Raw genomic sequence first — 21,338 nt, 5'->3', positions numbered from 1 at the left:
ATGTTTGATATCTTCGTCCTGTTTAAGTCACACGCAGTTAAATATACCGAGCCGCTGGCTGAGCGTCGTCATATCTGTAACTCTATGAAGTGGATTTAGTGTCGATATTATCCACACAGTTTGGTTTGCTGGAGTTGACTTTGGCCACTGTGACGACTCAATATTACATCTCTGGTAGACTGACACTGTGATAAAACAGTCGTCGGATTTAACGGAGGATTAGAAGAAAACTGATACCGTTAAAAAAAAAAAGTTCTCTTCCTTAGATCTAATATATTGCAATGCATATTGATATCATATAAATGAATATATGCATCAAATTATTATATGTACATCTGCAGTTTGATATTTTGATTGAACAACACGTCAATTGTGAACAACTGGAAACTGTGAGGTAATTATCAGTTATTACTATAATACTTTATTGCAAAGCTTATGTGGGAGATTATTTTTCAGAGTATTCTGATATACAGTATGTATTTAAAGCAGAAGTAAGTGATATATTTGTGTTAATATAAGTCTTAAATAGTTATATCTTCCGACAGCAATCACTTACATAGAGTGTTTGGACTGAAACACGGGTCTCTCAGTCCCTCTGCTCTGCTCTGAGCCGAGGAGAAAACATTTATCGTATCCTACAGTTTTTATCCAATGAGGAGAGAGAACGGCATGCAGGGCTGTGTGTGCAGCCAAGGAACGCCGTGAATGTGGTGACGTAGGGACGAGGACTGTTTTGGTGCGTTCAAGGAAACTCGTAACTCGTGCTTTTCCGACCTGTGAAGTCATACCAGTTCAATCTGGTACGAGTTCACGGGTCGGAAGTTACGAGTGGCCGTTATAGTGACTTTCACAGGTAAAACAGGTCGGAAAAACACGAGTGGGTTGCCTGAAACGCTACAAAGTCGTAAGTTGTGACTTGAAGCTGTAATTTACGGTTTCAAAAGCCTGCCTGGAACGCAGCATTAGCCAAAACGACCGGATCGCTTACTTCTGCTTTAAGTGATATTATGTATGGGTTACTGTAGTTTTTAATGGTATATTTGTATAACATAATCAGTCATTTCATTCTCTTTGCGATATTGTACTTTGCATCCCCCCCAGTTATATATTCACATAACAAACCATAAAGAAAACAGACAAACATATATAGGAGGCAAACTGATATTTCCCAAATGAGGATCTCAAAGAAAGGAAATTAACAAAAAAAAGAAATAATAATAATAATAAAATAATTGGATAATTATCAGTTATTACTGTTGTTGACACATTTTCTGTGTATCGAATATGTTGATTCCAGCCATAAAAGGTAAAGCAGGATAAGAGGTGATAAGAGGTGACGACCGTGATCCACTTTTCTGTACGTACACCTGTGCTAAACTCACCTGAAACAGAAATGATAGCAGATGCCATCACACTGGTGATCCCACCCCTCCTCCCCCCTCCTCTCCAGTCACAAGCTCTAACCTTTAGTAGCTGCTGCTGCTGCTTCTTGTTTACCCATAAGCCCCCTCTCCCCTGAACGCCCCATCAGGTTAAGTCTTTCTCGCTCCCTCTTGTGTCATGGAAACAGGAGCCATGCCAAGAAGGCAAACACGATACACAGTGACTGTACACACTGTACTCAATGCTGGCCTTTGCAATGAAAACCCATAAAACACTATGTTGCCCAACATCGTGTGTGTGTGTGTGTGTAAGTTACCTTCTCCTTAGCCACCTTATGGGAGAACGGGCAGGTCCCGTCCGCCTGTTTGCACGTCCCTCGCAGGAACCTGCACATAAACAACATGAAGCTGAAACAACAGAAACCAAACAGAGCTGTTCCCCCCCCCCCCCCCCCCCCCCCCGCCTTCGCAATAAACTTTAAAGATATCCCCGATGCTCGTTTCCATGGAGAAGAAACCAACCCAGCGGTGGTGCACATTCACACGATGATGCCAGCGTTGGTTCATGTATCCAGTGTTGACCCAGAAACTAAAAGTGCAACTGGTTTTAACTTCATCTGTGCAACAGGAAGTGACGGCTCGGGACTAAATGATGGGTTTGTTACAAATGAAGTTTTTTTGTGCACAGACTTTTTTTTTTAAATCCAAGAACATGTTTTTGAAGTAACTACTGGTGTTTTTGCAGCGACTCCGACCGTGGAGTCTCATGTCCCTCTGAGCTTTTATGGCGCTCGTGTTATGACTTTTATATCTGGGACCTCAGATGCCTTAATCACCACTCCACTACTATCAGATGTTCAGCGGGTACGTTGGCAGGAGAGGGAGATTTTCTCTCTTAAACTGAGGATCGAGTGTCAAAATTTAGCATTTAATGAGTATTATCTGACCCACCCACCCACCCACCACCACCACCACCACCACCACCACCACTCTCTTAACATGACACCTCGTGTTGGCGTTACCTTGTGCAAACGGCCACCTTGTCTGGATCGTGTATGTAGGGACAGTTGTTTCCGCGGTTGCACTTGCCAAAGCGGTTGTAGTACATGCAGTACTGCTTCTGCTGCTTCTTCTGACGGGCATTCGACAGCCTGATGATGGCGAGGCTGCGCTGAACGGCGCGGCTGGATTCACAAAAACACAGATAAAAAAAACAGAACAGACCACAGGTTTTCCACAGATCAATAATCAGCGGCCTGTTGTGGCCGGAGAGGACAAACCACGCCGGGACTAGAGTTTCACCTCTCCCTTGGGTATATAGGTGTCCTCCATATGCTAATTTTAATTTTAAGATTACTTCTGGCTTAGCAGCTCTTAGCCGAGAGCGATGAAAGGCTGTTAATATCAGAGGAGGGGAGAGGGAGGGAGGATCAAATGCAACGGTCTTGGCTGGGTTTGATTTCAAGATGAGATGCTGTGGTACGAGGGGAGCCAGCAGGATGGCCCACATATAAATGCTGTTAATTAAAAAAGCTTAAAAGTTGGATGTGTGTGCAGAAATCTTCACATTGGAGGAGGGAGGAGGAGGAGGAGGGAGGAGGAGGGAGGGGGGAGTCGGCTGTGAAAAGAAGCTCACCTGGCTAAGTGACGAGTGTTGGAGGGGCGGTTCCAAGCAGGAATCATGGGAGAGGAGAAGTGGGTGCTGGAGAACCGTCCTGGATGTGGGGAAAACCAGACAAACAGGGGGATTTAAAGGTCTCATACAGTAAAAAAAAAGTTCAGGTTCATATGTTGTTTTTTTATTATAAAGCAGCTCCAGGTTCTATATTTGTAGTGTGAAGTTCTCAAGTCCACAGAGAAATACACCAAGCCTTAAAAATGGGTCATCAGGACTTGTGCAACTTTGTGAGGTCACAACAAAGCAGTCACCCACTCTTTAAGCCCCGCCTACCTCCATGTTTACCTGAAATCTGCTTTATTTTGATTGGATTATTCAGACATAAGTCAGCCAATCAGAAGAGAGGCTCAGAGTTTTAGTTGATAAAACACTGAATCGTCTTTCAAAGAGGAGTGGATGTCTCTCTTCTGATGTGTTCATCATCATTATCTCAAGTGTTTTCATCTAACATTTCCTAACGGTGTGACATTACATACATCTGTCCTAGGTGAAAAAAAAAAAAAAAAAGGATAGTGTTATAGCCGTCTGCTGAGCGTCTGAGTGTGTGTTTGTGCAGCCAGATGCAATAACAACCTGATATGTGACTGGTTATTTATACTGTGGTGGTTTGGCGCGGAGGTGCCAAAGCCAAACGTGACGTCCAGCTCTGTCTGACAACATCATAAACACCGTGTACCCGATGCACTCCGCTAACAGTGGAGGGAAAAGGTGTGTGTGTGTGTCTCTGTGTGTGTGTGTGTGTGTGTGTGTGTGTGTGGGTGTATTATTGGGGGCCACGGATCGGAGCAGAGAGGAGGACGAGGAGGTGAGGAGGTTGGTGTTACAGATGACAGTTGACCTCTAATTTTGGAAGCGTTTTGACTGGTCGAGCTGTGGTGTGATTTAAGCGCAGCAGAATTTCAGGCCGCTGGCTTCGGACCAGGAACAAATGTGACGCCGCTGCTGCTGCTGCTGCTTCTCCTCCTTCGCCTCCTCGGCGGCGGCGGTGGAAGATAAGATGCCGCGGCTCCTGCTGAGAAGACACCTGAGGCTCGGCCGGGCTGTGGAGGATGCAGGAATGTGCGCGTGTGGTGTGGTGTTGTGTTGGGATGCCGGTCACGAGCTGAACACAGTGGAGCTCTTCAATTTCTCCTGCAGGTGTAGTTGCTACAGAGCGCGCGTATATATATATGTGTGTGTGTGTGTGTGAGAGAGAAAGAAAGAAAGAGGCAGATCCAGGCTTTAATCTGCACCGTCCAGTTCTCCAGACCCTCCCCCCTCGCTGCCCTGACAGATGACAACTTTATTATTTCAGATGGCAAATCCAGCCAGCTCTACTAAGTCCATTAGAGAGCATGTGGACAGAGCTGCAGCCACAAACATGAATTAACACCCTTGTATCACCTCCGCGGGTGCACACAGATTTACTGCCCTATGTGCTCGCATGGCACGTCCCGAACAGGGGGCAGGGTATTGAACCTCGGAGCCTTTTTAGCGCCGACTGAAACGCGTCCCAAGCACAAACTATCAAAAACCATTAAGTGTCGAATGCTGATATCAAATATCTGGTCGGATTCAGACGATACTCGGCTTCCGACTCCGATGTACGAACCCGATACGTGCTGCACTCATCCCTTTGACTGCTTTGAATTACTGCACTCGTGTTGGCCGATTCACATCCACATCCACATCCACAATAGATTGATTTCAACGTGGATCTGGGAGTTAAATATGTAAAGAACAAACTCTTCTGAACAGGTGATAAAAGACCGAGAGGAGCTGAAGCCTCTGTTTATAAATGAAGCCTTTTGACAGTGACTCAGCACTTTTCTGCTGCTCAGAAGCAACAGATTCAGTGAAATGGTGAAATTTTGTTTCGTGAATTTTCCCAAAGGTCAAAAAAACGAAAGAAAGAAAATCAAATATGATGATTTTCGAAATGTGTAAAGTGAGAATGAATATAAAATTCAAATGTGTTTCAGTCTTGGGAGTTAAAATGTGGAATAAGCTCAGTGATGAGTTGAAGACATGTACTGTAGTTCTTTGTTGAGTTTTAAGAAAGCCGTGAAATGTAAAATAATGAAAAATTATAAAATACAGCAATGATTACTTTCATCTTATTATTTTGTACTGTTGGTATTCTAGGTAATCTAATTTCATAGAGTGTAAAGGATAGTGTTGTATGACCAAAATAAACTAATTTAATTTATTCAAACAGTGTCAGATTTAAAACAAGCTTTTTAAAGTTTTTATGTTTTTTTGTTATCAGTAACTAAAGTTTAATAAGTTGTAATCATCTTCATCACCACCTCATCTGTGTTGCCCAGTGTTATCAATGATGATGATGATGATGATGATGATGAGGGTCAGTGTACCTGTTCGGCTGATGGACATGTTGGACGCCACCGTGCGGGACAGCTTATTGGCCGTCACCCGGTACAGGGAGCCGCCGATCCAGCACATGCTGCCTCCTCCTCTTCCTCTCCCTCTCCCTCTTCCTCCTCCTCTTCCTCCTCCTCTCCAGTGCTGGGTGGAGGCCGGGTGGTGGTGGTGGTGGTGGTGGTGTTGTCTGTCGTGTGGAGCTCGGAGGCGGCTCTGGAGGAAACTCCTGCGAGGGACGAGACGGAGGAGGAGGAGGAGATGAAACAAGAGATTAATGTTTGATGGAGTCATATTCATACGGGGGGAGTTTATTATGACCTGGACTTGACTGTAATTGTCCCTTAAGCTGCGTTTACAAACTGTGAGGAATTTTCAGTCACGCTGAAATGAAATCACTGTCCCTGCCTCGGTTCCACCCCTCTTTAGCCCGTCTTCCCTCCAGCTCTTCCACTATATCTCCCCTCCTCACTTTATGTTTCCCATCCTCTACTCTCTCCCCCCTGCTTCTCCTTCTCTCTCTCCCTCTCTCTCCCTCCCATGTCACAGCACTCTGTTAAATTGCTCCTCTAATGGAAAGGACGGCAGTGTGGAAATGGAGAGAATTGAAAAGAGGAGAGGAGGAAATCAATGAGATAATAGGCAGGGCAGGGGGCCAGAGCAGCGAGGTTGGCCCCTACACTGGAGCGTAGAGACCACACACACACACACACACACACACACACACTATCTGTATCACAACACACTCTCTCTTGCTACAGTCTGTACAGTTGCACACAATCACAGGCCTCTACACACACATCTCCGACCACAAAGCTGTACTTTTTGACATTCACACCCAACTACACAAAGCCAAGGAACAACGGACCATCTCCTTCAGAAACATCAAACATATCAACACCACAGACCTCTCCACCCTGATCAGCTCCTACCCGAGTCCTCCCCCTGCATCTTCCCTGACTGACCTGGTGACCCATTACAATAACAGCCTCTCCTCCTCCCTCACCACCCTGGCCCCCCTGAAAACCCGCTCAGTCTCATTCACCCACACTGCTCCCTGGTTCACCCCTGAGCTCCGCCAGCTCAAAGCTACTGGCCGTCAACTGGAGCGACTCCACAAAAAGACTGGACTCACTATCCACCGCCAAATGTATTCGGACCACCTCCATCACTACAAGAACGCCCTCACCACTGCCAAATCCTCATACTACTCCAACCTCATCAACACCGGTACAGGTAACAGCAGAATCCTTTTCTCAACAGTCAGCCACCTACTTCAGCCTCCTAAAACCCTCCCTCCAGACATTTCCACCAACCAGTGCACTGCGTTTCTGGACTTCTTCAGCTCTAAAATCAACGCCATTCACCAACAACTGGCCTCATCTCGCACCCCCTCTGATGACCCACCCTGGATGATCACCACTGGCCAACCTCTCACCAGCTCCCTCTCTGACTTCACCCCAGTAACAGAACTGACCGTCTCAGAACTCATCTGCAAGGCCAAAACCACCACCTGTCAGCTCGACCCTCTTCCCACCTCCCTTGTCAAAGCATGTCTACCGTCCATCTCCCCCATGATCACCAACATAATTAACTCCTCCCTCACTACTGGTACTGTACCCCCCTCTCTCAAACTGGCCGCCATCACACCCATCCTGAAAAAACCCGGAGCTGACCCTGCTGACCTCAACCACTACCGGCCCATCTCCAACCTCCCCTTCATCTCCAAAACACTTGAAAGGGTGGTTGCCGCACAACTACAGTCCCACCTCGACACAAACAATCTCCACGAACCTTTCCAATCCGGCTTCCGTCCAAAACACAGCACTGAAACAGCCCTAGTCAAAATCACCAACGACCTCCTCCGTGCAGCCGACTCCGGACTACTCACCATTCTCATCCTCCTCGATCTCAGCGCAGCATTTGATACCATCTCCCACCCTCTGCTCCTGGACCGCCTGGCTGGCATTGGGATCACTGGTGCTGCACTCTCCTGGTTCACATCCTACCTCACCGACCGTCAACAATTCATTCAACTAAGCAACCACAAGTCTAGGTGTTCGGGTGTTTCACTGGGTGTCCCCCAGGGGTCAGTCTTGGGTCCACTCCTGTTCACCATCTACCTCCTCCCCCTGGGCACACTCCTCCGTCACCATGGGGTCCATTTCCATTGTTACGCTGACGACACTCAGGTCTACATCTCCACCAAACCCACTGCTGCCATCCCTCCCACCTCCCTCATCACCTGCCTGGAAGACATCCGGAGCTGGATGAGCAGGAACTTCCTGAAACTTAACGGCAACAAGACCGAGGCCCTGCTCATCGGCTCCAAATCCACCCTCACCAAATCACTACACACCCCAGCCACACCCATCATCATCGACGGATTCCCTGTACCGTTCTCCTCCCAAGTCAAGAGCCTCGGCGTCATCCTGGACAACACCCTCTCATTCGCACCCCACATTCAAAACATCACCCGGACCGCATTCTTCCACCTCCGCAACATCTCCAGACTCCGCCCATCACTGTCCCAATCCAGCACTGAAATTCTGGTTCACTCATTTGTCACATCACGCATAGACTACTGCAACGCCCTCCTCACCGGACTACCCACCAAACTCATCAACAGACTGCAGATCATCCAGAACTCAGCCGCCCGGATCATCACCCGCACCAAATCATCTGACCACATCACCCCTGTTCTCATCCAACTTCACTGGCTCCCAGTACAATACCGCATCCAATATAAAACCCTTCTCCTCACCTACAAAGCTCTCCACAGCCTAGCCCCCACTTACCTCTGCGACCTCCTCCAAGAATACACTCCCTCACGCTCCCTCCGCTCAACCTCTGCTGGACTACTATCTATCCCCACATCACGCCTCAGTACAATGGGTGCCCGATCATTCAGCTGTTCAGCACCCAGGCTCTGGAACTCCCTCCCCCCACACATAAAACAGTCAGACTCCATCACAACCTTCAAGTCACAACTCAAAACTCACCTGTTCAAACTCGCACACAACTTATAACTGGTCACTGTCTTGATTGTTTGTTTGTTTTTTGTTTTTCCACAATGTCTTGTTTTTAATAATGTTATTAAAATGTTATGCTCTGTAAGGTGACCTTGGGTGTCATGAAAGGCGCCTCTAAATTAAATGTATTATTATTATTATTATTATTACATGCTCACCATTCAGGAGCCACTCAGTCGACCTGTGTGTGTGTGAGGCTGCTGCGATGTGGTGGTGGGGGGGGCGATGGGGGGGTGCAGGGGTTATGGCGATAAATTGCGCTGTCCTGTCACTTCTATTTGGGGCGGATTGGGGCTGGTGTGCAGGGCGCCACTGGAGGTAATTTGCTGCCGTATTTCAGATGGGCTGGAAATGGGTTTAGAGCGAGAGTTCATGCCTCCCATTACAGAGAGAAGAGAGGGTTACCCCGGACGCACGCCGCGCGCAAAACAACTGACACGGACGCTTAACGCACCGCCGCCGCGGCCCGCTGCCGAGCTGCTGCTGCTGCACTGCTGCAAATAAGAAAAAGAAGGAGAGCAAATATCAGCCATCATCAGCGCACCACGTTCACGTGCACGGTCGCCCCCCCCCCCCCCCCCCTCCCCCCTCCCCCCCTCCGACTGCGCCGCCATAACTCAGAGGCACAGACACTCAGTTTCACTGATCAGCGGCTGCCCTACACAGGGCAACTGCAGCCAGGGGAGCCGTAATGGAGGCTAATGTTGGAGCGCTGACTGCCACCCAGGGAGGCTTAAACAAGGACCGGGCGGCCTGGGGAGCCACAATGGAGGTTAATGGGGATACGACATGAACAGTTAACACAGACGGCAGTTAACCCTGACACAGGGCTGCAGCCAGGGGGGGGGAGTAGGTGGGTTCGGGGCGCACGAAAGGGGGGTGTAAGGCCCAGTCTGTTTTCACACTGGGTTTTGTGTTTTGAAACCGGAATCAAAAGAGTGATTGTCCTGCTCACACACACACACACTCGGGCACATTTCCATGTTTACCTCATAAAAGTGCAAATTCATCGCTGTTGCCAAGGAATTATGGTGGCACAGATTTTATGCTGCTGTTTGGCCTTTTAATCAAGAGAGACAGAAAACATCGAGGGGGGAGAGAGAGGGAGAGAGAGAGGTGGCAAAGGCCAAGGGTCAGAGTCTAGTAACGTGGTAGGAAGGAATTCTCCTCCAGCCAAGACACATGTACTGTAAACCTGAGAGGAGCTGGTGGAAAAGGTTTCCTCAGAGGAGTCGATGTGTCAACGTCACATACCATGGTTCAGTTCTCTGTTCGACGCTGGAAACTGAAGCTGCACTGACATGTTGGCGCCACAGAAACTGCATAAGAATCAAACTAAACAAACAACAACCATGTTCACTGAGCTGCAGAAGGAGCATCATGTCCCAGGCTGAACGCTTGATATGTTAAAGGTCCAGTGTGTAATAATTGGTAAGGTTTATTGGCTAAATCTGACTATACTACCCAAAATATATTTGTATAAGTGTAAAATCGCTATAAAATAAAATTTGTTTGGCCTTATAATTTTTCTTTTATATATATATACATATAGCAAGTGGTCTTGCTTTAGAAAGTGTCGCCATCTTGCCATGTTTGTATGGCAGCCCGAACGGAAAATCCAGCCAGAGAGCACGTTTCACGAGTTTTGCATTCATACAGTAAATAAACCAAAGAAGAAGAAGGCGGAAGGAAAGAAGAATGAGGAGTTAACAGCAGACATGTCCTAAAATGGTTTAGATCAGGTAAGTTTGAGAACAGAAAAACACCACAACACAAGATCAGACACCAATAAAACCACACGTCTTTAGCTAAACTCAGACCAAAGTGCTGTTTACACTGAGTTGAGTTCTTACACTTGAGGTTTTTGCTTGCATACACACATTTTAATCACCAGACCAGCGATGTGAGATGTACAGCACATGTGAATGAGTTTTAGCCGCGGGTCTAACACCATTAGTGAAAACAGCCTCTGTGGGAGCCGTTACCTTCACAATAAGGTAATCTGCCTGTAATGAGAGAGGAGGAGAGGAGGACGGAGCAAACGGATAACAAACTAGTGGAGAGGCAAAAAAAAATAAAAATACAGCATCAGAGAGAGGCAGAGAGAGTTTTTTTCCCTCTCAGCCTCCAGACAGTCCTTGGCCTGTTTCCCGTGGTGTCCTTGACCTCCGGAGGAATATGTGTTATCAGAAAGCCTCCAGGACCGGCTGAGGCACAAATCTTCACCGGCTGGACAGCCAACCTGTTTCAGAGCATTTCAGGGCAAGGGGGGGGGCATTTCTATTGTTCTCCACTGTGCATTTACAAGGACCAAGGGACACTATAACACAACTATTATCCATAATGCAAACTATGTAAAACTACACTCATCAATATTTCTGTATTAGTGGTTGGTGACGGATCTATATGATATTATCAACAGTTTTTTCAGCCTCTTTTAGCCCCAGGTTTTGGTTTTAAAGGGGAACAATGTAAGTCTGGTTGCTTTTTCGCTGATTTTTCAAACCCTCCTCGCTCCCCACTTCCATTTGTTTTCAATGAACCAGCTATAAATCAATCCATTGAGCTGTGGATAACATTATATATTATATACGTACGTGGTACAATGTCTGTATTTGTGTGGTCTTATCTGTCATAAACAAGAGATCACGGGTTACAGGGCGCGTTCATGTTGTGGTTCTGCCGAGTTGAGATCTGGGACACCGGGCCGGAGGCTCTGATCTTGCAAGGTTGTTTTTTTCGGCCAAGAGACACTAGGTGGAAGGCAGAGAGTCTCCATTCTTAATGTAACAAGTCATTTAACCATCACAATTATTCTGAAGCTGTTTAATTAAGGTAAAAATCTTGCGTAGTTCCTCTTTAAGGTACATTTACTTCATAGTTATGTCTCAAAATCACAGCAAAAGTAGTCCTGCACTGCTGGTATAATGACAGGACATCACTCTCTGTTAACTTTGAGTTTTAACCTCACTGAAACAACCTTTAGATTCAAATTAAAGTCATTTAAATCAAACAAAAAGATTAGATCATTTTTGTTTGATGAATAATGCGTGAAGAATGAATCATTTCAGCCCTGAAATACAGTTTGTGCACTTGGGTGTGTGTTGTAAAAGACAAAAGACAATGACTGGAGGAGGTCAGAGTAAAAGAACTGAGAGTCCACAAAAAAAGAAAGAAAACATATGGAGAGGAAAGAGAAGAAACAGAGGAGGAGGAGGGGCGGAAGGGGGCAAGGGCGCAGAGGAAGCCCCTTGAGACTAGTCTGCATGCGTATGTGCTATAGCGTTTGTGTGTGCACGCATGCAGGTGTGTGCGCGTGGACCGCTCTGACCATGCGATGCACAGATAAAAAGGAGAGCACGATTCAGCATTACCCGCGCTGTTGATGAATGATCCGACTTTTGTTTTAGTGACAGGGAAGAATTTGGAGGGTCGCGCGACTGCTCAGAATAATGCTGCCCTCGTCTATTTGTCTGCAACCCAAGCATTAGTGGGCTCATATTGGGAAACAGTTACCCTTGAAACAGAGCGCAGCAAAAAAAAAGGAAGGGGAAAAAAACAAAAGAAAACAACAAAAAAAACAGTCATCTGGCTAATTCCAACAGCGAGGAGGACTGCTGTTCTTCTCCCGGCACTTAGAGGGAATCCAAAGCAGCATCATTACACATCATGATCCCACAACTTAAAGGGGGGAGTCGACTAATGAACACAATCCTGTTTGAAAAGCGCAGAAACGTGTGCAGAGTGCAGTGTGAACAGGACCACGAGAGAGCGATAACACGCGACTGTGGGAGATGGGTAGATGACTAATGTGATGGGTAATGAGTAAATGAATGAATTGGGGGGTATAAAAGGGGATGAATGGTGGTGCGGGGGGGTGTGGGTGAGGGGGGTGAATGCGGGAAAAGGAGGAGAGAAGTGAAGAAGAGGGAGCGCTGCTTCACTTTATTGCCCCAGTCTCTTACATCCTGAACTGATCGATACTGAAGCACTAAAGGAGATGAGCGCCTGGTCCCAGCGTTAAGAGTGTGTGTGTGTGTGTGTGTGTGTGGATGTATACACTCAAAAATAGTATACTTATTTGGGGTTGGGGGGGGCGGCCTAGTGTGTTGGGCGCTTAAATAAAAGGCAGAAATAAATCAGACGAGACGATAAACAGAAGAAGATGTGACGCGGAATTCTCCTTTTTCATTAAATAAAGAGAAAGAGAAAGAGAAAAAAAAAACAGCAGGAGAACAAACACGGCTACAGAAAATTAAAGAGGGGACAAGGGAGAGAAAAATGGGGAGTGTGTGAGAGAGATGAAGGGATGAGGGAGGGGTGGGCTGTAATTTATCCTGCAGTGTTCGTGCTTTACGGCTTTCTTAATTCCACTCCTGCTACTATTAATGGAGTTAATGTTGAGATTATATCTATTTTCTGGTGGCGGGGGCTGAAATACTGCAGCCGCTTCCTCCGCCCATTCAAACTGCTGCCCAGCACTTAATCATGACCGCGCTCGCTCTGGCTAATGCCAGGTGGAGGGAGCAGAGCATGCTGGGTAAAGGGAGTACCTCGCCTCACCCCTCATGGTCCTGGGAACAGGAAGTGTTAACAAAAAAGCAAGTTGGTTAATTTGATGGAAAACTGCACAAGTGATGAATCGCATATCTGAGATGAATTAACAATTCTAACAATTCTTCTCTTTTAATTTTTATTAACTGTACTTGATGAGCAGTGAAGGGGCTCAGTATATCACCTGGTGATAAAACTCTGTACCCTCAGTCAAAACCAAAATGAAATGTACAAAATGACAATTAGTTGCTGCTGCTGCAAAAGTTTTCTATTAAAGTTTTCTATTAAAACATGTTAAACAAATGTATGTATAGTATATATGTATTTTTGTAGCAGGATTATCCAGCCCCCATGTGAAAATCAAAACAGTGACGTCACTTCATACATCTGTGATACACCGATCGATCAGGCCTTACATTATGTTAGTCCCGATTCTTTGTATTGGAAGCCCAAGAACAAACCAGAGAAGTCTTTCGTACAAAAGTAGTAGTGTTTACTCAGGTCACAGATAAAGTACATCAGCGCTGGACTCAAAGTGACAGAGCTCTCGCAGGATCTCGGTCAGGAGTGAGTCCAGATTTCAGGAAATGGGTCACATTTATCTTCTTGGGCTGGGCCTGCCCCGTACAGAGGTTGGATGTTCTCAGAACGTGATAAGCAACATGATGTGTGTGTTGTTGTTCAGGCGTGTATCTAATGCAACAGACCTAACTGACAGACTAAGAGAACTCAGCAGTTACATTATGTCCTTGGTTATCAGGCTAGAGTCACAATATCTGGCTTCATGTTCACACACATCAGGTTATGTGCGTTCAAGTACTAAATTGGAACACATGATATGTCAAAACATACATGACGTCATTGAAGTATAAAAACAAAGTACGTAACGTCCCAGAACATGTCCAATTGTAACAATTATGAGCACTGACAGGAGAAGTGGAGAAGTGTATAACACCTCATCATGGCACCTGTTAGTGGGTGGGACATATTAGGAAACAAGTGACCATTTTGTCCTGAAAGTTAATGAGTTAGAAGCAGGAAAAATGGTTAAAATGTGAGGATTTGAGTGAGTTTGACCAGGACGACTGGATCAGAGCATCTGAACTCTTGTGGGGTGTTCTCGGTCTGCAGTGGTCAGGATCTGTCAAAGGTTGGTCTAAGGAAAGAACAGCGGTCCCACAGACCAACTATTGTTGCTCAAACTGCTGAAGAAGTTCACGCTGGTTCTGATAGAAAGGTGTCACAATACACAGTGCATCACAGCAGGAGGAGGACCAACACAATGTTAGGCAGGTGGTCATAATCTCATGTCTGATTGGTGTATACTGTATATTTGTAGTAGGATTATCGAGCCACATGCAAAAATGAAGACAGTGCCTTAAAGCGATAGTTCAACATTTTGGCAAATTCGCCTATTGTCGGTGCAAGCTGTTTTTATATCGGCGGGTCAGAGACGCGAGCTGCTCAGCTAACGCAACAGAGGCGGTGGGTATTTTCACCTTGCATTATATACACAATCCAACAATTCCAAAACGCTCTCATGAAGAAGTTGTGACCTGCACATTCACCACGCTATGAGATAATAATATAACATTATGAGGCAGAGTTGTTTTCTAGGCAAATGTGTAGCCGGAACTACATTCGGGGCGAGTTATTTCAAAAACGCAAGTAGTTCAGAGTATTTGCTTCATACGTTATTATTTCATAGCGAATGTGCAGGTCATGAGTTGTTGGATTGTGCATTTGATGAGTTTTGCGAGAGAGGTGAAAGTACCAATTCGTGAGCAGCTCGCGTCTCTGCCCTGCCGATCTAAAAACAGCTTGCACCGACAATTAAAGGTAATGAACTTACTCCTAAGACTCCCCTGGACCAGAGTGAGAGATTCAGCTCTGGGCAGATACAGAGATAAGAGCTGGGGACGCGTGAGGAGGACGTATGAGGACAGGGTCCGGTGGGTCCGATAGGCCAGAGATGAAGAGCAGCTCTCAGTAGTTAAGAGCAGAGAACACGAGCTCATGCTCCACTCAATAGCTGCGGACTGATAAAAGCGGAGGGGGCCTTTGGAGTTAAACAGATAGATAAGCATGAGAAAAGAGTGGATGAGTGGGTGAGGCAAGGGTGGGGGGGGGGTGATACACTATCCCTGGGGACCCGACCTGTCCCCCTCCCTCCCTATCTCTTTCCTCTCTTCTACACACTTGGTGATATTTCACAAGGTGTCACAGGGCTCAAATTGAAAATCCCTTGATGAATCAATATTTACTGCAGCAGCTAAATGAATAGTAATAAGTCACCAGAGGCTGAGTCCAGCCGAGCCGCCGCTGTCCGAGGCCCTGTGTCTCACCAAATCTGGATTACGCAAATGAACTCACCCCCCAACATCACCAACACACACACACATAGAATACTTTAATTACTAATGGTTACCCAAACCAGTTCCACCTTAAAAAGGATCCCCTCATCCAAACTGTGAAGATGAGACGGTATGCAGCTAAAGAAGCAGCTGGAACTACTTTCCGACAAAGAAATAGTCCCAAACCTGGATATTATCTGCAAAGGTCGGGACTCTACAATAAAATCATGTGCAGATACGACAACGAGCTGAGAGAGGAAATATGCAGCAGGCAGATCGTGAGATTTACTATAATTCTAATATGAATATTCACAAAATGTCAGTCAGTTGCGTACATGAACTGATGAAGCCTCTTGGATGAGAGGTGAAACGTCTTCCTACACAAATAACTAAGTCCAGTTGCTTTCGATTTAACCTCCTTTGAAATACTATGACCTGGGCAAATGAGAATATGCACCGTCTTAAAATGTCAAATGTTTTCTGCTTCCAGCTTCTGAAACATCAGGTTGTGCTTGTTTTTAATTGTTTTTAATTTAATATAATTGACGAAAAATTAAAACAAAAAGGAAAACTGAATACATCACCTCAGGGTTTAGGAGCTTGTTCAGGACACTTTTCACAATTTTTGCAATAACTCATTGAAACAAATGAGAGCAGAGCTTCACTTGCGCCATTTACAGCTCCCTGCAGTTTATTTAATGTGTGTATGTGTATGTGTGTGTGTGTGTGGTCTGCAGTCAGTTTCCGGGAAGAGCCCTGCTGCTAATTCTCTGCACATTAACAGATCATCAAAACCAACCACAACAACTCGCTCACAGCTTTCATAACTAAAGTTCAAACAGGACGGAGCCACTGCAGAGAAAAGAGCTCAGCGCCACCTGGATCCTGAAGCTCCGCTGCAGACAGACGTCGTCATCGGGAACAAAAAAAAAAGAAAAACCACACGACCGAGGCTTCAACTTAACGTCTATTGCACAGTAAGGGCTGCTGCATAAACATGAATTAACTCTCTACTCTGTGTGTGTGGTGAGATCGTCTCTCTCTCACAGATCTACTCAGTCAGCCGTTTATGGTTTTATGTTAAAGACGTGTGTTTTTATGCACCAGTGAGTCAGACATGATTTCACCTACTGTACAGGCTGCTGCTGAAGTTATTTAATAGCTGATATTTGCATAAAATTTGCCATTGATCAATTAAAAAGGGTGAATATTCTAATTAAATGCAGATTTACTGCTTGTCTCCATTTGATATTAATGTAAACTGATTATATTTTCACTTTTGGATCATGTGTGTCGGATAAAATGAAGAATATAAGGGACGTTTCACTGTTTTATGAAATGTTATTGCCAGAGTTTACTGGGGGAAAAAAACACAACAAGTGAGAGATTGGCCAATAATGAAAATACTTATTAGCTATGAAGCTAAGGTGGTTTATATGAGTGAATGCTGAATATTGAGACAGAGGGGATTAAAGTTAGATAAATGAAGGTAAAAAGAAGAAGCAGCAGAAGAAGCCCACCCACCCTTCCCTCCGTCTGTGTCCCTGCTGGTGTAAATTAATGTGAGCAGCACACTGGTGTAAATGGTTTATTCTCTGAGTTATCTACTGTGTAAAAATGAGCGCCATAAATTCCCGACCTCTTCCACTCGCGCTCTGCATGACGGTGACTCCAGAGACAGGGCCCTGCTCTGCGCTGACGGATATCAGCCATTGAGACGCATTAAACCCCCCCGGACCTGTGAGAGATCTGTCTCTGTGGATTTTTTTGTATTTTATTATTATTTTATTTTTTTGTTACCTGGCAGTCTGGATCCTCTTGGCTCTCCAGGAGAGGGCGGGGTTGTAGTGGAGGTGCGTGTGCGCGGCGCGGGTCACCATCTTGTAGCGCGTCCTGAACACCCGCTGGGAGGCGGGGCCACAGTGGTGGTGGTGGTGGTGGGGAGAAGAGGCGGGACCTAAGGACAGATCGGTAGGAAAATCTGATCACACACACACACAAAAAAATACAGAAGTAATAGTTCAACATCTAGTCTGTGTGTGAGCAAAGCACGCACGCACACACACACATTCATATACACACAGACACAAGTTTGTCTGAGGACTCTGGCAGGTGTGCTCTTTAATAAGCTTCACATATAAAAATGAGAGGGAATAACAAAGGCAGAATTTTTATGAGCCTAATAAATCATATCCTCTGTCTCTTTGCTCGCTGCCTTCATCCCTCCTGCCCGGCTCTCATTCGTTATATCATTTTACAGATCCATCAGAGAAGAGGCGTGAGAGAGAGAGAGAAAGAGAGAAGGAGAGAAAGAAAGAGAGAGAGAGAGAGAGGAGGGATCGGGATAGGCGTTTAAAAAAAAGAGGACTAAGTATTTTTATTTATTTATTTATTTGGCTGTGTATCCATCATGTTGTTTTATGACGGCCGGGGCTGGCTGACGCACTTGCACGAACAATAGAATTTGCATTGTGGATCATCCCAAGTCCCCGTTCACCAAGATTAAAGACTACATGAGCCGGGGGGGCCTCTCTTACCGAGGCCTGAAACGTGTGTGTGTGTGTGTGTGTGTGTGTGTGTGTGTGTGTGGGGGGGGGGGGGGGGGGGGGTCACTGTGGGCAGAGGAGCGATGCAGCAGGACTCTGGTGTTTTTTAGGAAGAAAATAGAGTTTTTATTGTCATAGTCTCTGGAGTTCAGATAAAACTGTACCAGAGTCAGGTCCTGCAACAGCGTTAAAAACAAGTCCAGTGGGTCAAGTCAAGTGGGGGGGGGGGGGGGGGGGCAGGTCAGTCAGGGCTGCCAAGTATCTGCTCTTTGCTCAGGCGAGTGCAGGATTTAAAGGCAGCTTCAAGTCGGGTCAGGGCGTCGTCTGTCAGAGCGCCGAGGAGATTTATGACGGAAGACTGATACCCATTAGAGATAGGTCAAAACATCATTTAACATGAACTCAGGGCTTACAGAGAAACGTGGTGTATCTTTAACCACGGGAGAGAGAGAAGGGGGGGGGAGGGGGTAATTATGTTAGTTCAGATTTGTTTTCTGTTCAAAATGAAGTTGAGATACAGTTCAATATAAATACAGTGGCATGCAAAGGTTTAATGTACATGTGAACAGTGAGCTGTTGATGATTGAATTGAACTGAACTGAACTGAATTAAATGAACTTTATTGATCCCCGAGGAGGGAAATTTGTTTGTCCCAGCACCACAACAATAAAAGGCAAAAACGCAATATATATAAATAGACAGATAAATACTCCATGGCGCACACACATCATTCATTAAAAATATGCTCAGCTAGAATCCACAGGTCTGGAGGATCTCCAAAAGGCGACACATTCCCTTTATGTTTTAAACAATATATATGTTTTTTTTTTACTTTCATCTTTTACATTTTCAAAATGAGAAAAAAGGAAAAGGGTCTGCAGCAAAGGTTTGGGCCCCCTGCATAGTTAGTAGCTAGTAAAGCCCCACCTTTGGAAAAAATCACAGTGTGTAAATAGTAAATATCTTGTCTGACACCTTGGTCAAAGTTATCTAAGAGCTCAAGTCTCCTGGGTTTCCTATTCTTTTGCAGGCTGATGCTTTGTTCCCTTTTAACTCTAAAATCATAGAAAACAAAAATAATACACTGATATGGCTTAAAATATTGCAGTGTTTCATGTTTAACTTCATGTCTTTTGGAGATCATTTAATCTTCCACCTGCTGGACTGTTGTTCACATTAACAGAAATGTTAACCAGTGGTGCCCAAACTTCTGCATCATGCCACTGTAACTGCATGTGTTTCACTACAAACTGTTCCCGTCTCCTCTGCTGACAGCCGACGGTCAGTTCAGCGTCAGATCGACGTCAACTACCTCCACCCACAACCCACTTCTTCATCTGAGTGACATGACTACCAGTGTGAAATGGTCCACATCTCTCTCCTATCAAACATACTGTAGATTCATCTTTGATAACTCTTAAAGCAGCTCTGTCACTCCAGTCTTCATGTGTTTCTGGATCATGGTCCCATCATGTCTGTCTGACTTGGTCTTCATAAACACTATAAGATCTGAGTTGTAGTAAAGTAGAAATATCTTTATAGACGAGGGTTTTCAGACCTGGATGAGAAGCTTTATGGGAAACTGCTCTGTTTGTGTTGCACTGCCTTTTATGAATTAATTTGCCACAAGCTGTGTGGTGTTTCAACCTAACGCAACATGAATCAGTTTCTCTACATGTTCATTTAAATTATTCCACATGCACAAGAAAAAAAAACGCCATCATCTGCCCCCCACCCTCCACCCCCTCCTCCACCAATCATTCACTGAGGTGGTCAGTGACAGCACTCTGTCTCCATAATGAGTGAAGAGGAGACAGGGGGAGAGGAGTGAGGGAGGGATAACGAATGAGTTTATATCCACTCGTTTCCAATCGCCTCTTTCACATGTCTTTAATTGCCAATTATCAGGATTGTTGCCATTTTAATTAGCGTCCAATAACAAACCGTGACCACAAGGGCTGCGGAGACAAATAATAAAATGATTCGATTTCCACTTCTACACAGTCTCCCCCTCTCCCCCTCTCTCTTTCTCTCCCCCCTCTCTCTCTCCCTCAGGCGCTGGTTTCATTTGTCGGCCGGGATGCAGCTCTGGATCGGCTGGAGAATTCATCTCAGACAAACATTTACTGTTGAACAAATCACTGTGCGCTGGTGGGTGTGTGTGTGTGTGGTGGGGGGCTGCAGAGATACTGACTCACACTCACACAAACACACACAGCGCATACATAATGTTCTGGGTTTATAAATCTGTGTGAAGTCTCTCGCCTCCTAATTAGCAGGACAAATGGTTCAAACTGTGTCGGGACAGTTGAGATAAAAAAAATAATAATAATAACAATGTTAAAATTGTCCTGTTGTTGGAGACATGTTGAACTGCAGGTTACACACCTGCATCAAACAGGAAGATGTCCTCTGACTTCTTTCAGGCCTTCACCTTGTTCATTATTACAGTAAATCTCATCCTGTATTAAACCAACATATTTTGATATAATATATTATAGTTCTACCATTTTACATTGGTTGCAATATTTAAATTAATGATCATTTCTTGTGTTTATTAAAACTTGAATCTATTTGACTGACTTACTTTTTAATACTTTAACTGAGGAAACATGAGCAAATACAACTTATTGCTCAAATCACCTGCAGTTAATATCCAGTACACATTATAGACTCAGTCCTCTAGGTGTTTATGTACATTTAAATCTTTTTTTCCGGCATTTCATGTTAACATTAACTTTCACTATTAGCTCCAGATGCATTATCTTAGTGCTAAATAGTTGCTTCACCTTGTTCCCACACTATATTATACACGATTTTATCACCCTTATAATTTAAAACTAACAATTCAACTCCATTCATTGTTAAAGTTTTATAGTGTTTTTTTTGTTTTTTTTTACAGGTTAGGTTGGAACAGTGTGACTTGGGTCTGAGCTGAGGATCAGTGTGTCAGAGTGAGAGTCACAGATTTACATGCGACATTGTTGTTAATCAATATCAGGAAAGATATTCTCATTAAGGTGATTCAACCATATCAGCCCGCCACGGAGAGAGAGACCAAGGAATAGAATAGGAGGGAGTGGATGGGTGCAGGAGGGGGGAGGAGGGGAGGGGGGAGGGGGGGGGGGGGGGTTTGTACAGGATTAGTTGCCTGGCTTGAAGTCACTTTTTCTCCCTCAGTCCATCTGTATTGCAGTCAGAGCTATTTGGGCGTCTTGGCAGATGACAAATAGGGCTTGTCAAAGGTGCTGCCACAATCCCCACCCAGGAACCTCTTACACCCCCCTCACACACACACACACACACACACACACACACCCTCCGCCCCCCTCCCTCCCTCCCTGCACCCCCCCCTAAACCTGCACCTCAATCTGCCTCTTAAACCCTCGTTCCAAACATCACGACGCCCGCCGTGTCCGCGCCGCTGTCACCCA

The 21,338-nt window shown here is 45.4% G+C and overlaps 2 protein-coding genes across 2 annotated transcripts in view; both read right to left on the bottom strand.

The window, feature by feature from the left end:
* LOC310984522 (PH domain leucine-rich repeat protein phosphatase 1-like) overlaps positions 1 to 21,338 on the bottom strand; it is a 146,197-nt gene that overhangs the window by 49,801 nt on the left and 75,058 nt on the right. The window lies entirely within an intron of this gene.
* The window catches only part of zc3h3 (zinc finger CCCH-type containing 3), a 74,677-nt gene that overhangs the window by 16,777 nt on the left and 36,562 nt on the right, over positions 1 to 21,338 (bottom strand). Inside the window, exons 4-8 of the mRNA XM_083969744.1 lie at positions 17,159 to 17,315; positions 5,415 to 5,647; positions 3,019 to 3,097; positions 2,405 to 2,566; positions 1,700 to 1,769 (exon numbers count right to left, since the gene is read on the bottom strand). Coding sequence (XP_083825870.1) covers positions 1,700 to 1,769; positions 2,405 to 2,566; positions 3,019 to 3,097; positions 5,415 to 5,647; positions 17,159 to 17,315 — 701 coding nt within the window. The remainder of the gene's footprint in view (positions 1 to 1,699; positions 1,770 to 2,404; positions 2,567 to 3,018; positions 3,098 to 5,414; positions 5,648 to 17,158; positions 17,316 to 21,338) is intronic.

The sequence above is a fragment of the Trachurus trachurus genome (genome assembly GCF_905171665.1).
Source record: "Trachurus trachurus genome assembly, chromosome: 4".
In the NCBI taxonomy this organism is placed as follows: Eukaryota; Metazoa; Chordata; class Actinopteri; order Carangiformes; family Carangidae; genus Trachurus; species Trachurus trachurus.
The sequence above is the reverse complement of the archived record's forward strand: the minus strand, read 5'-3'. Positions and strand labels throughout refer to the sequence as shown.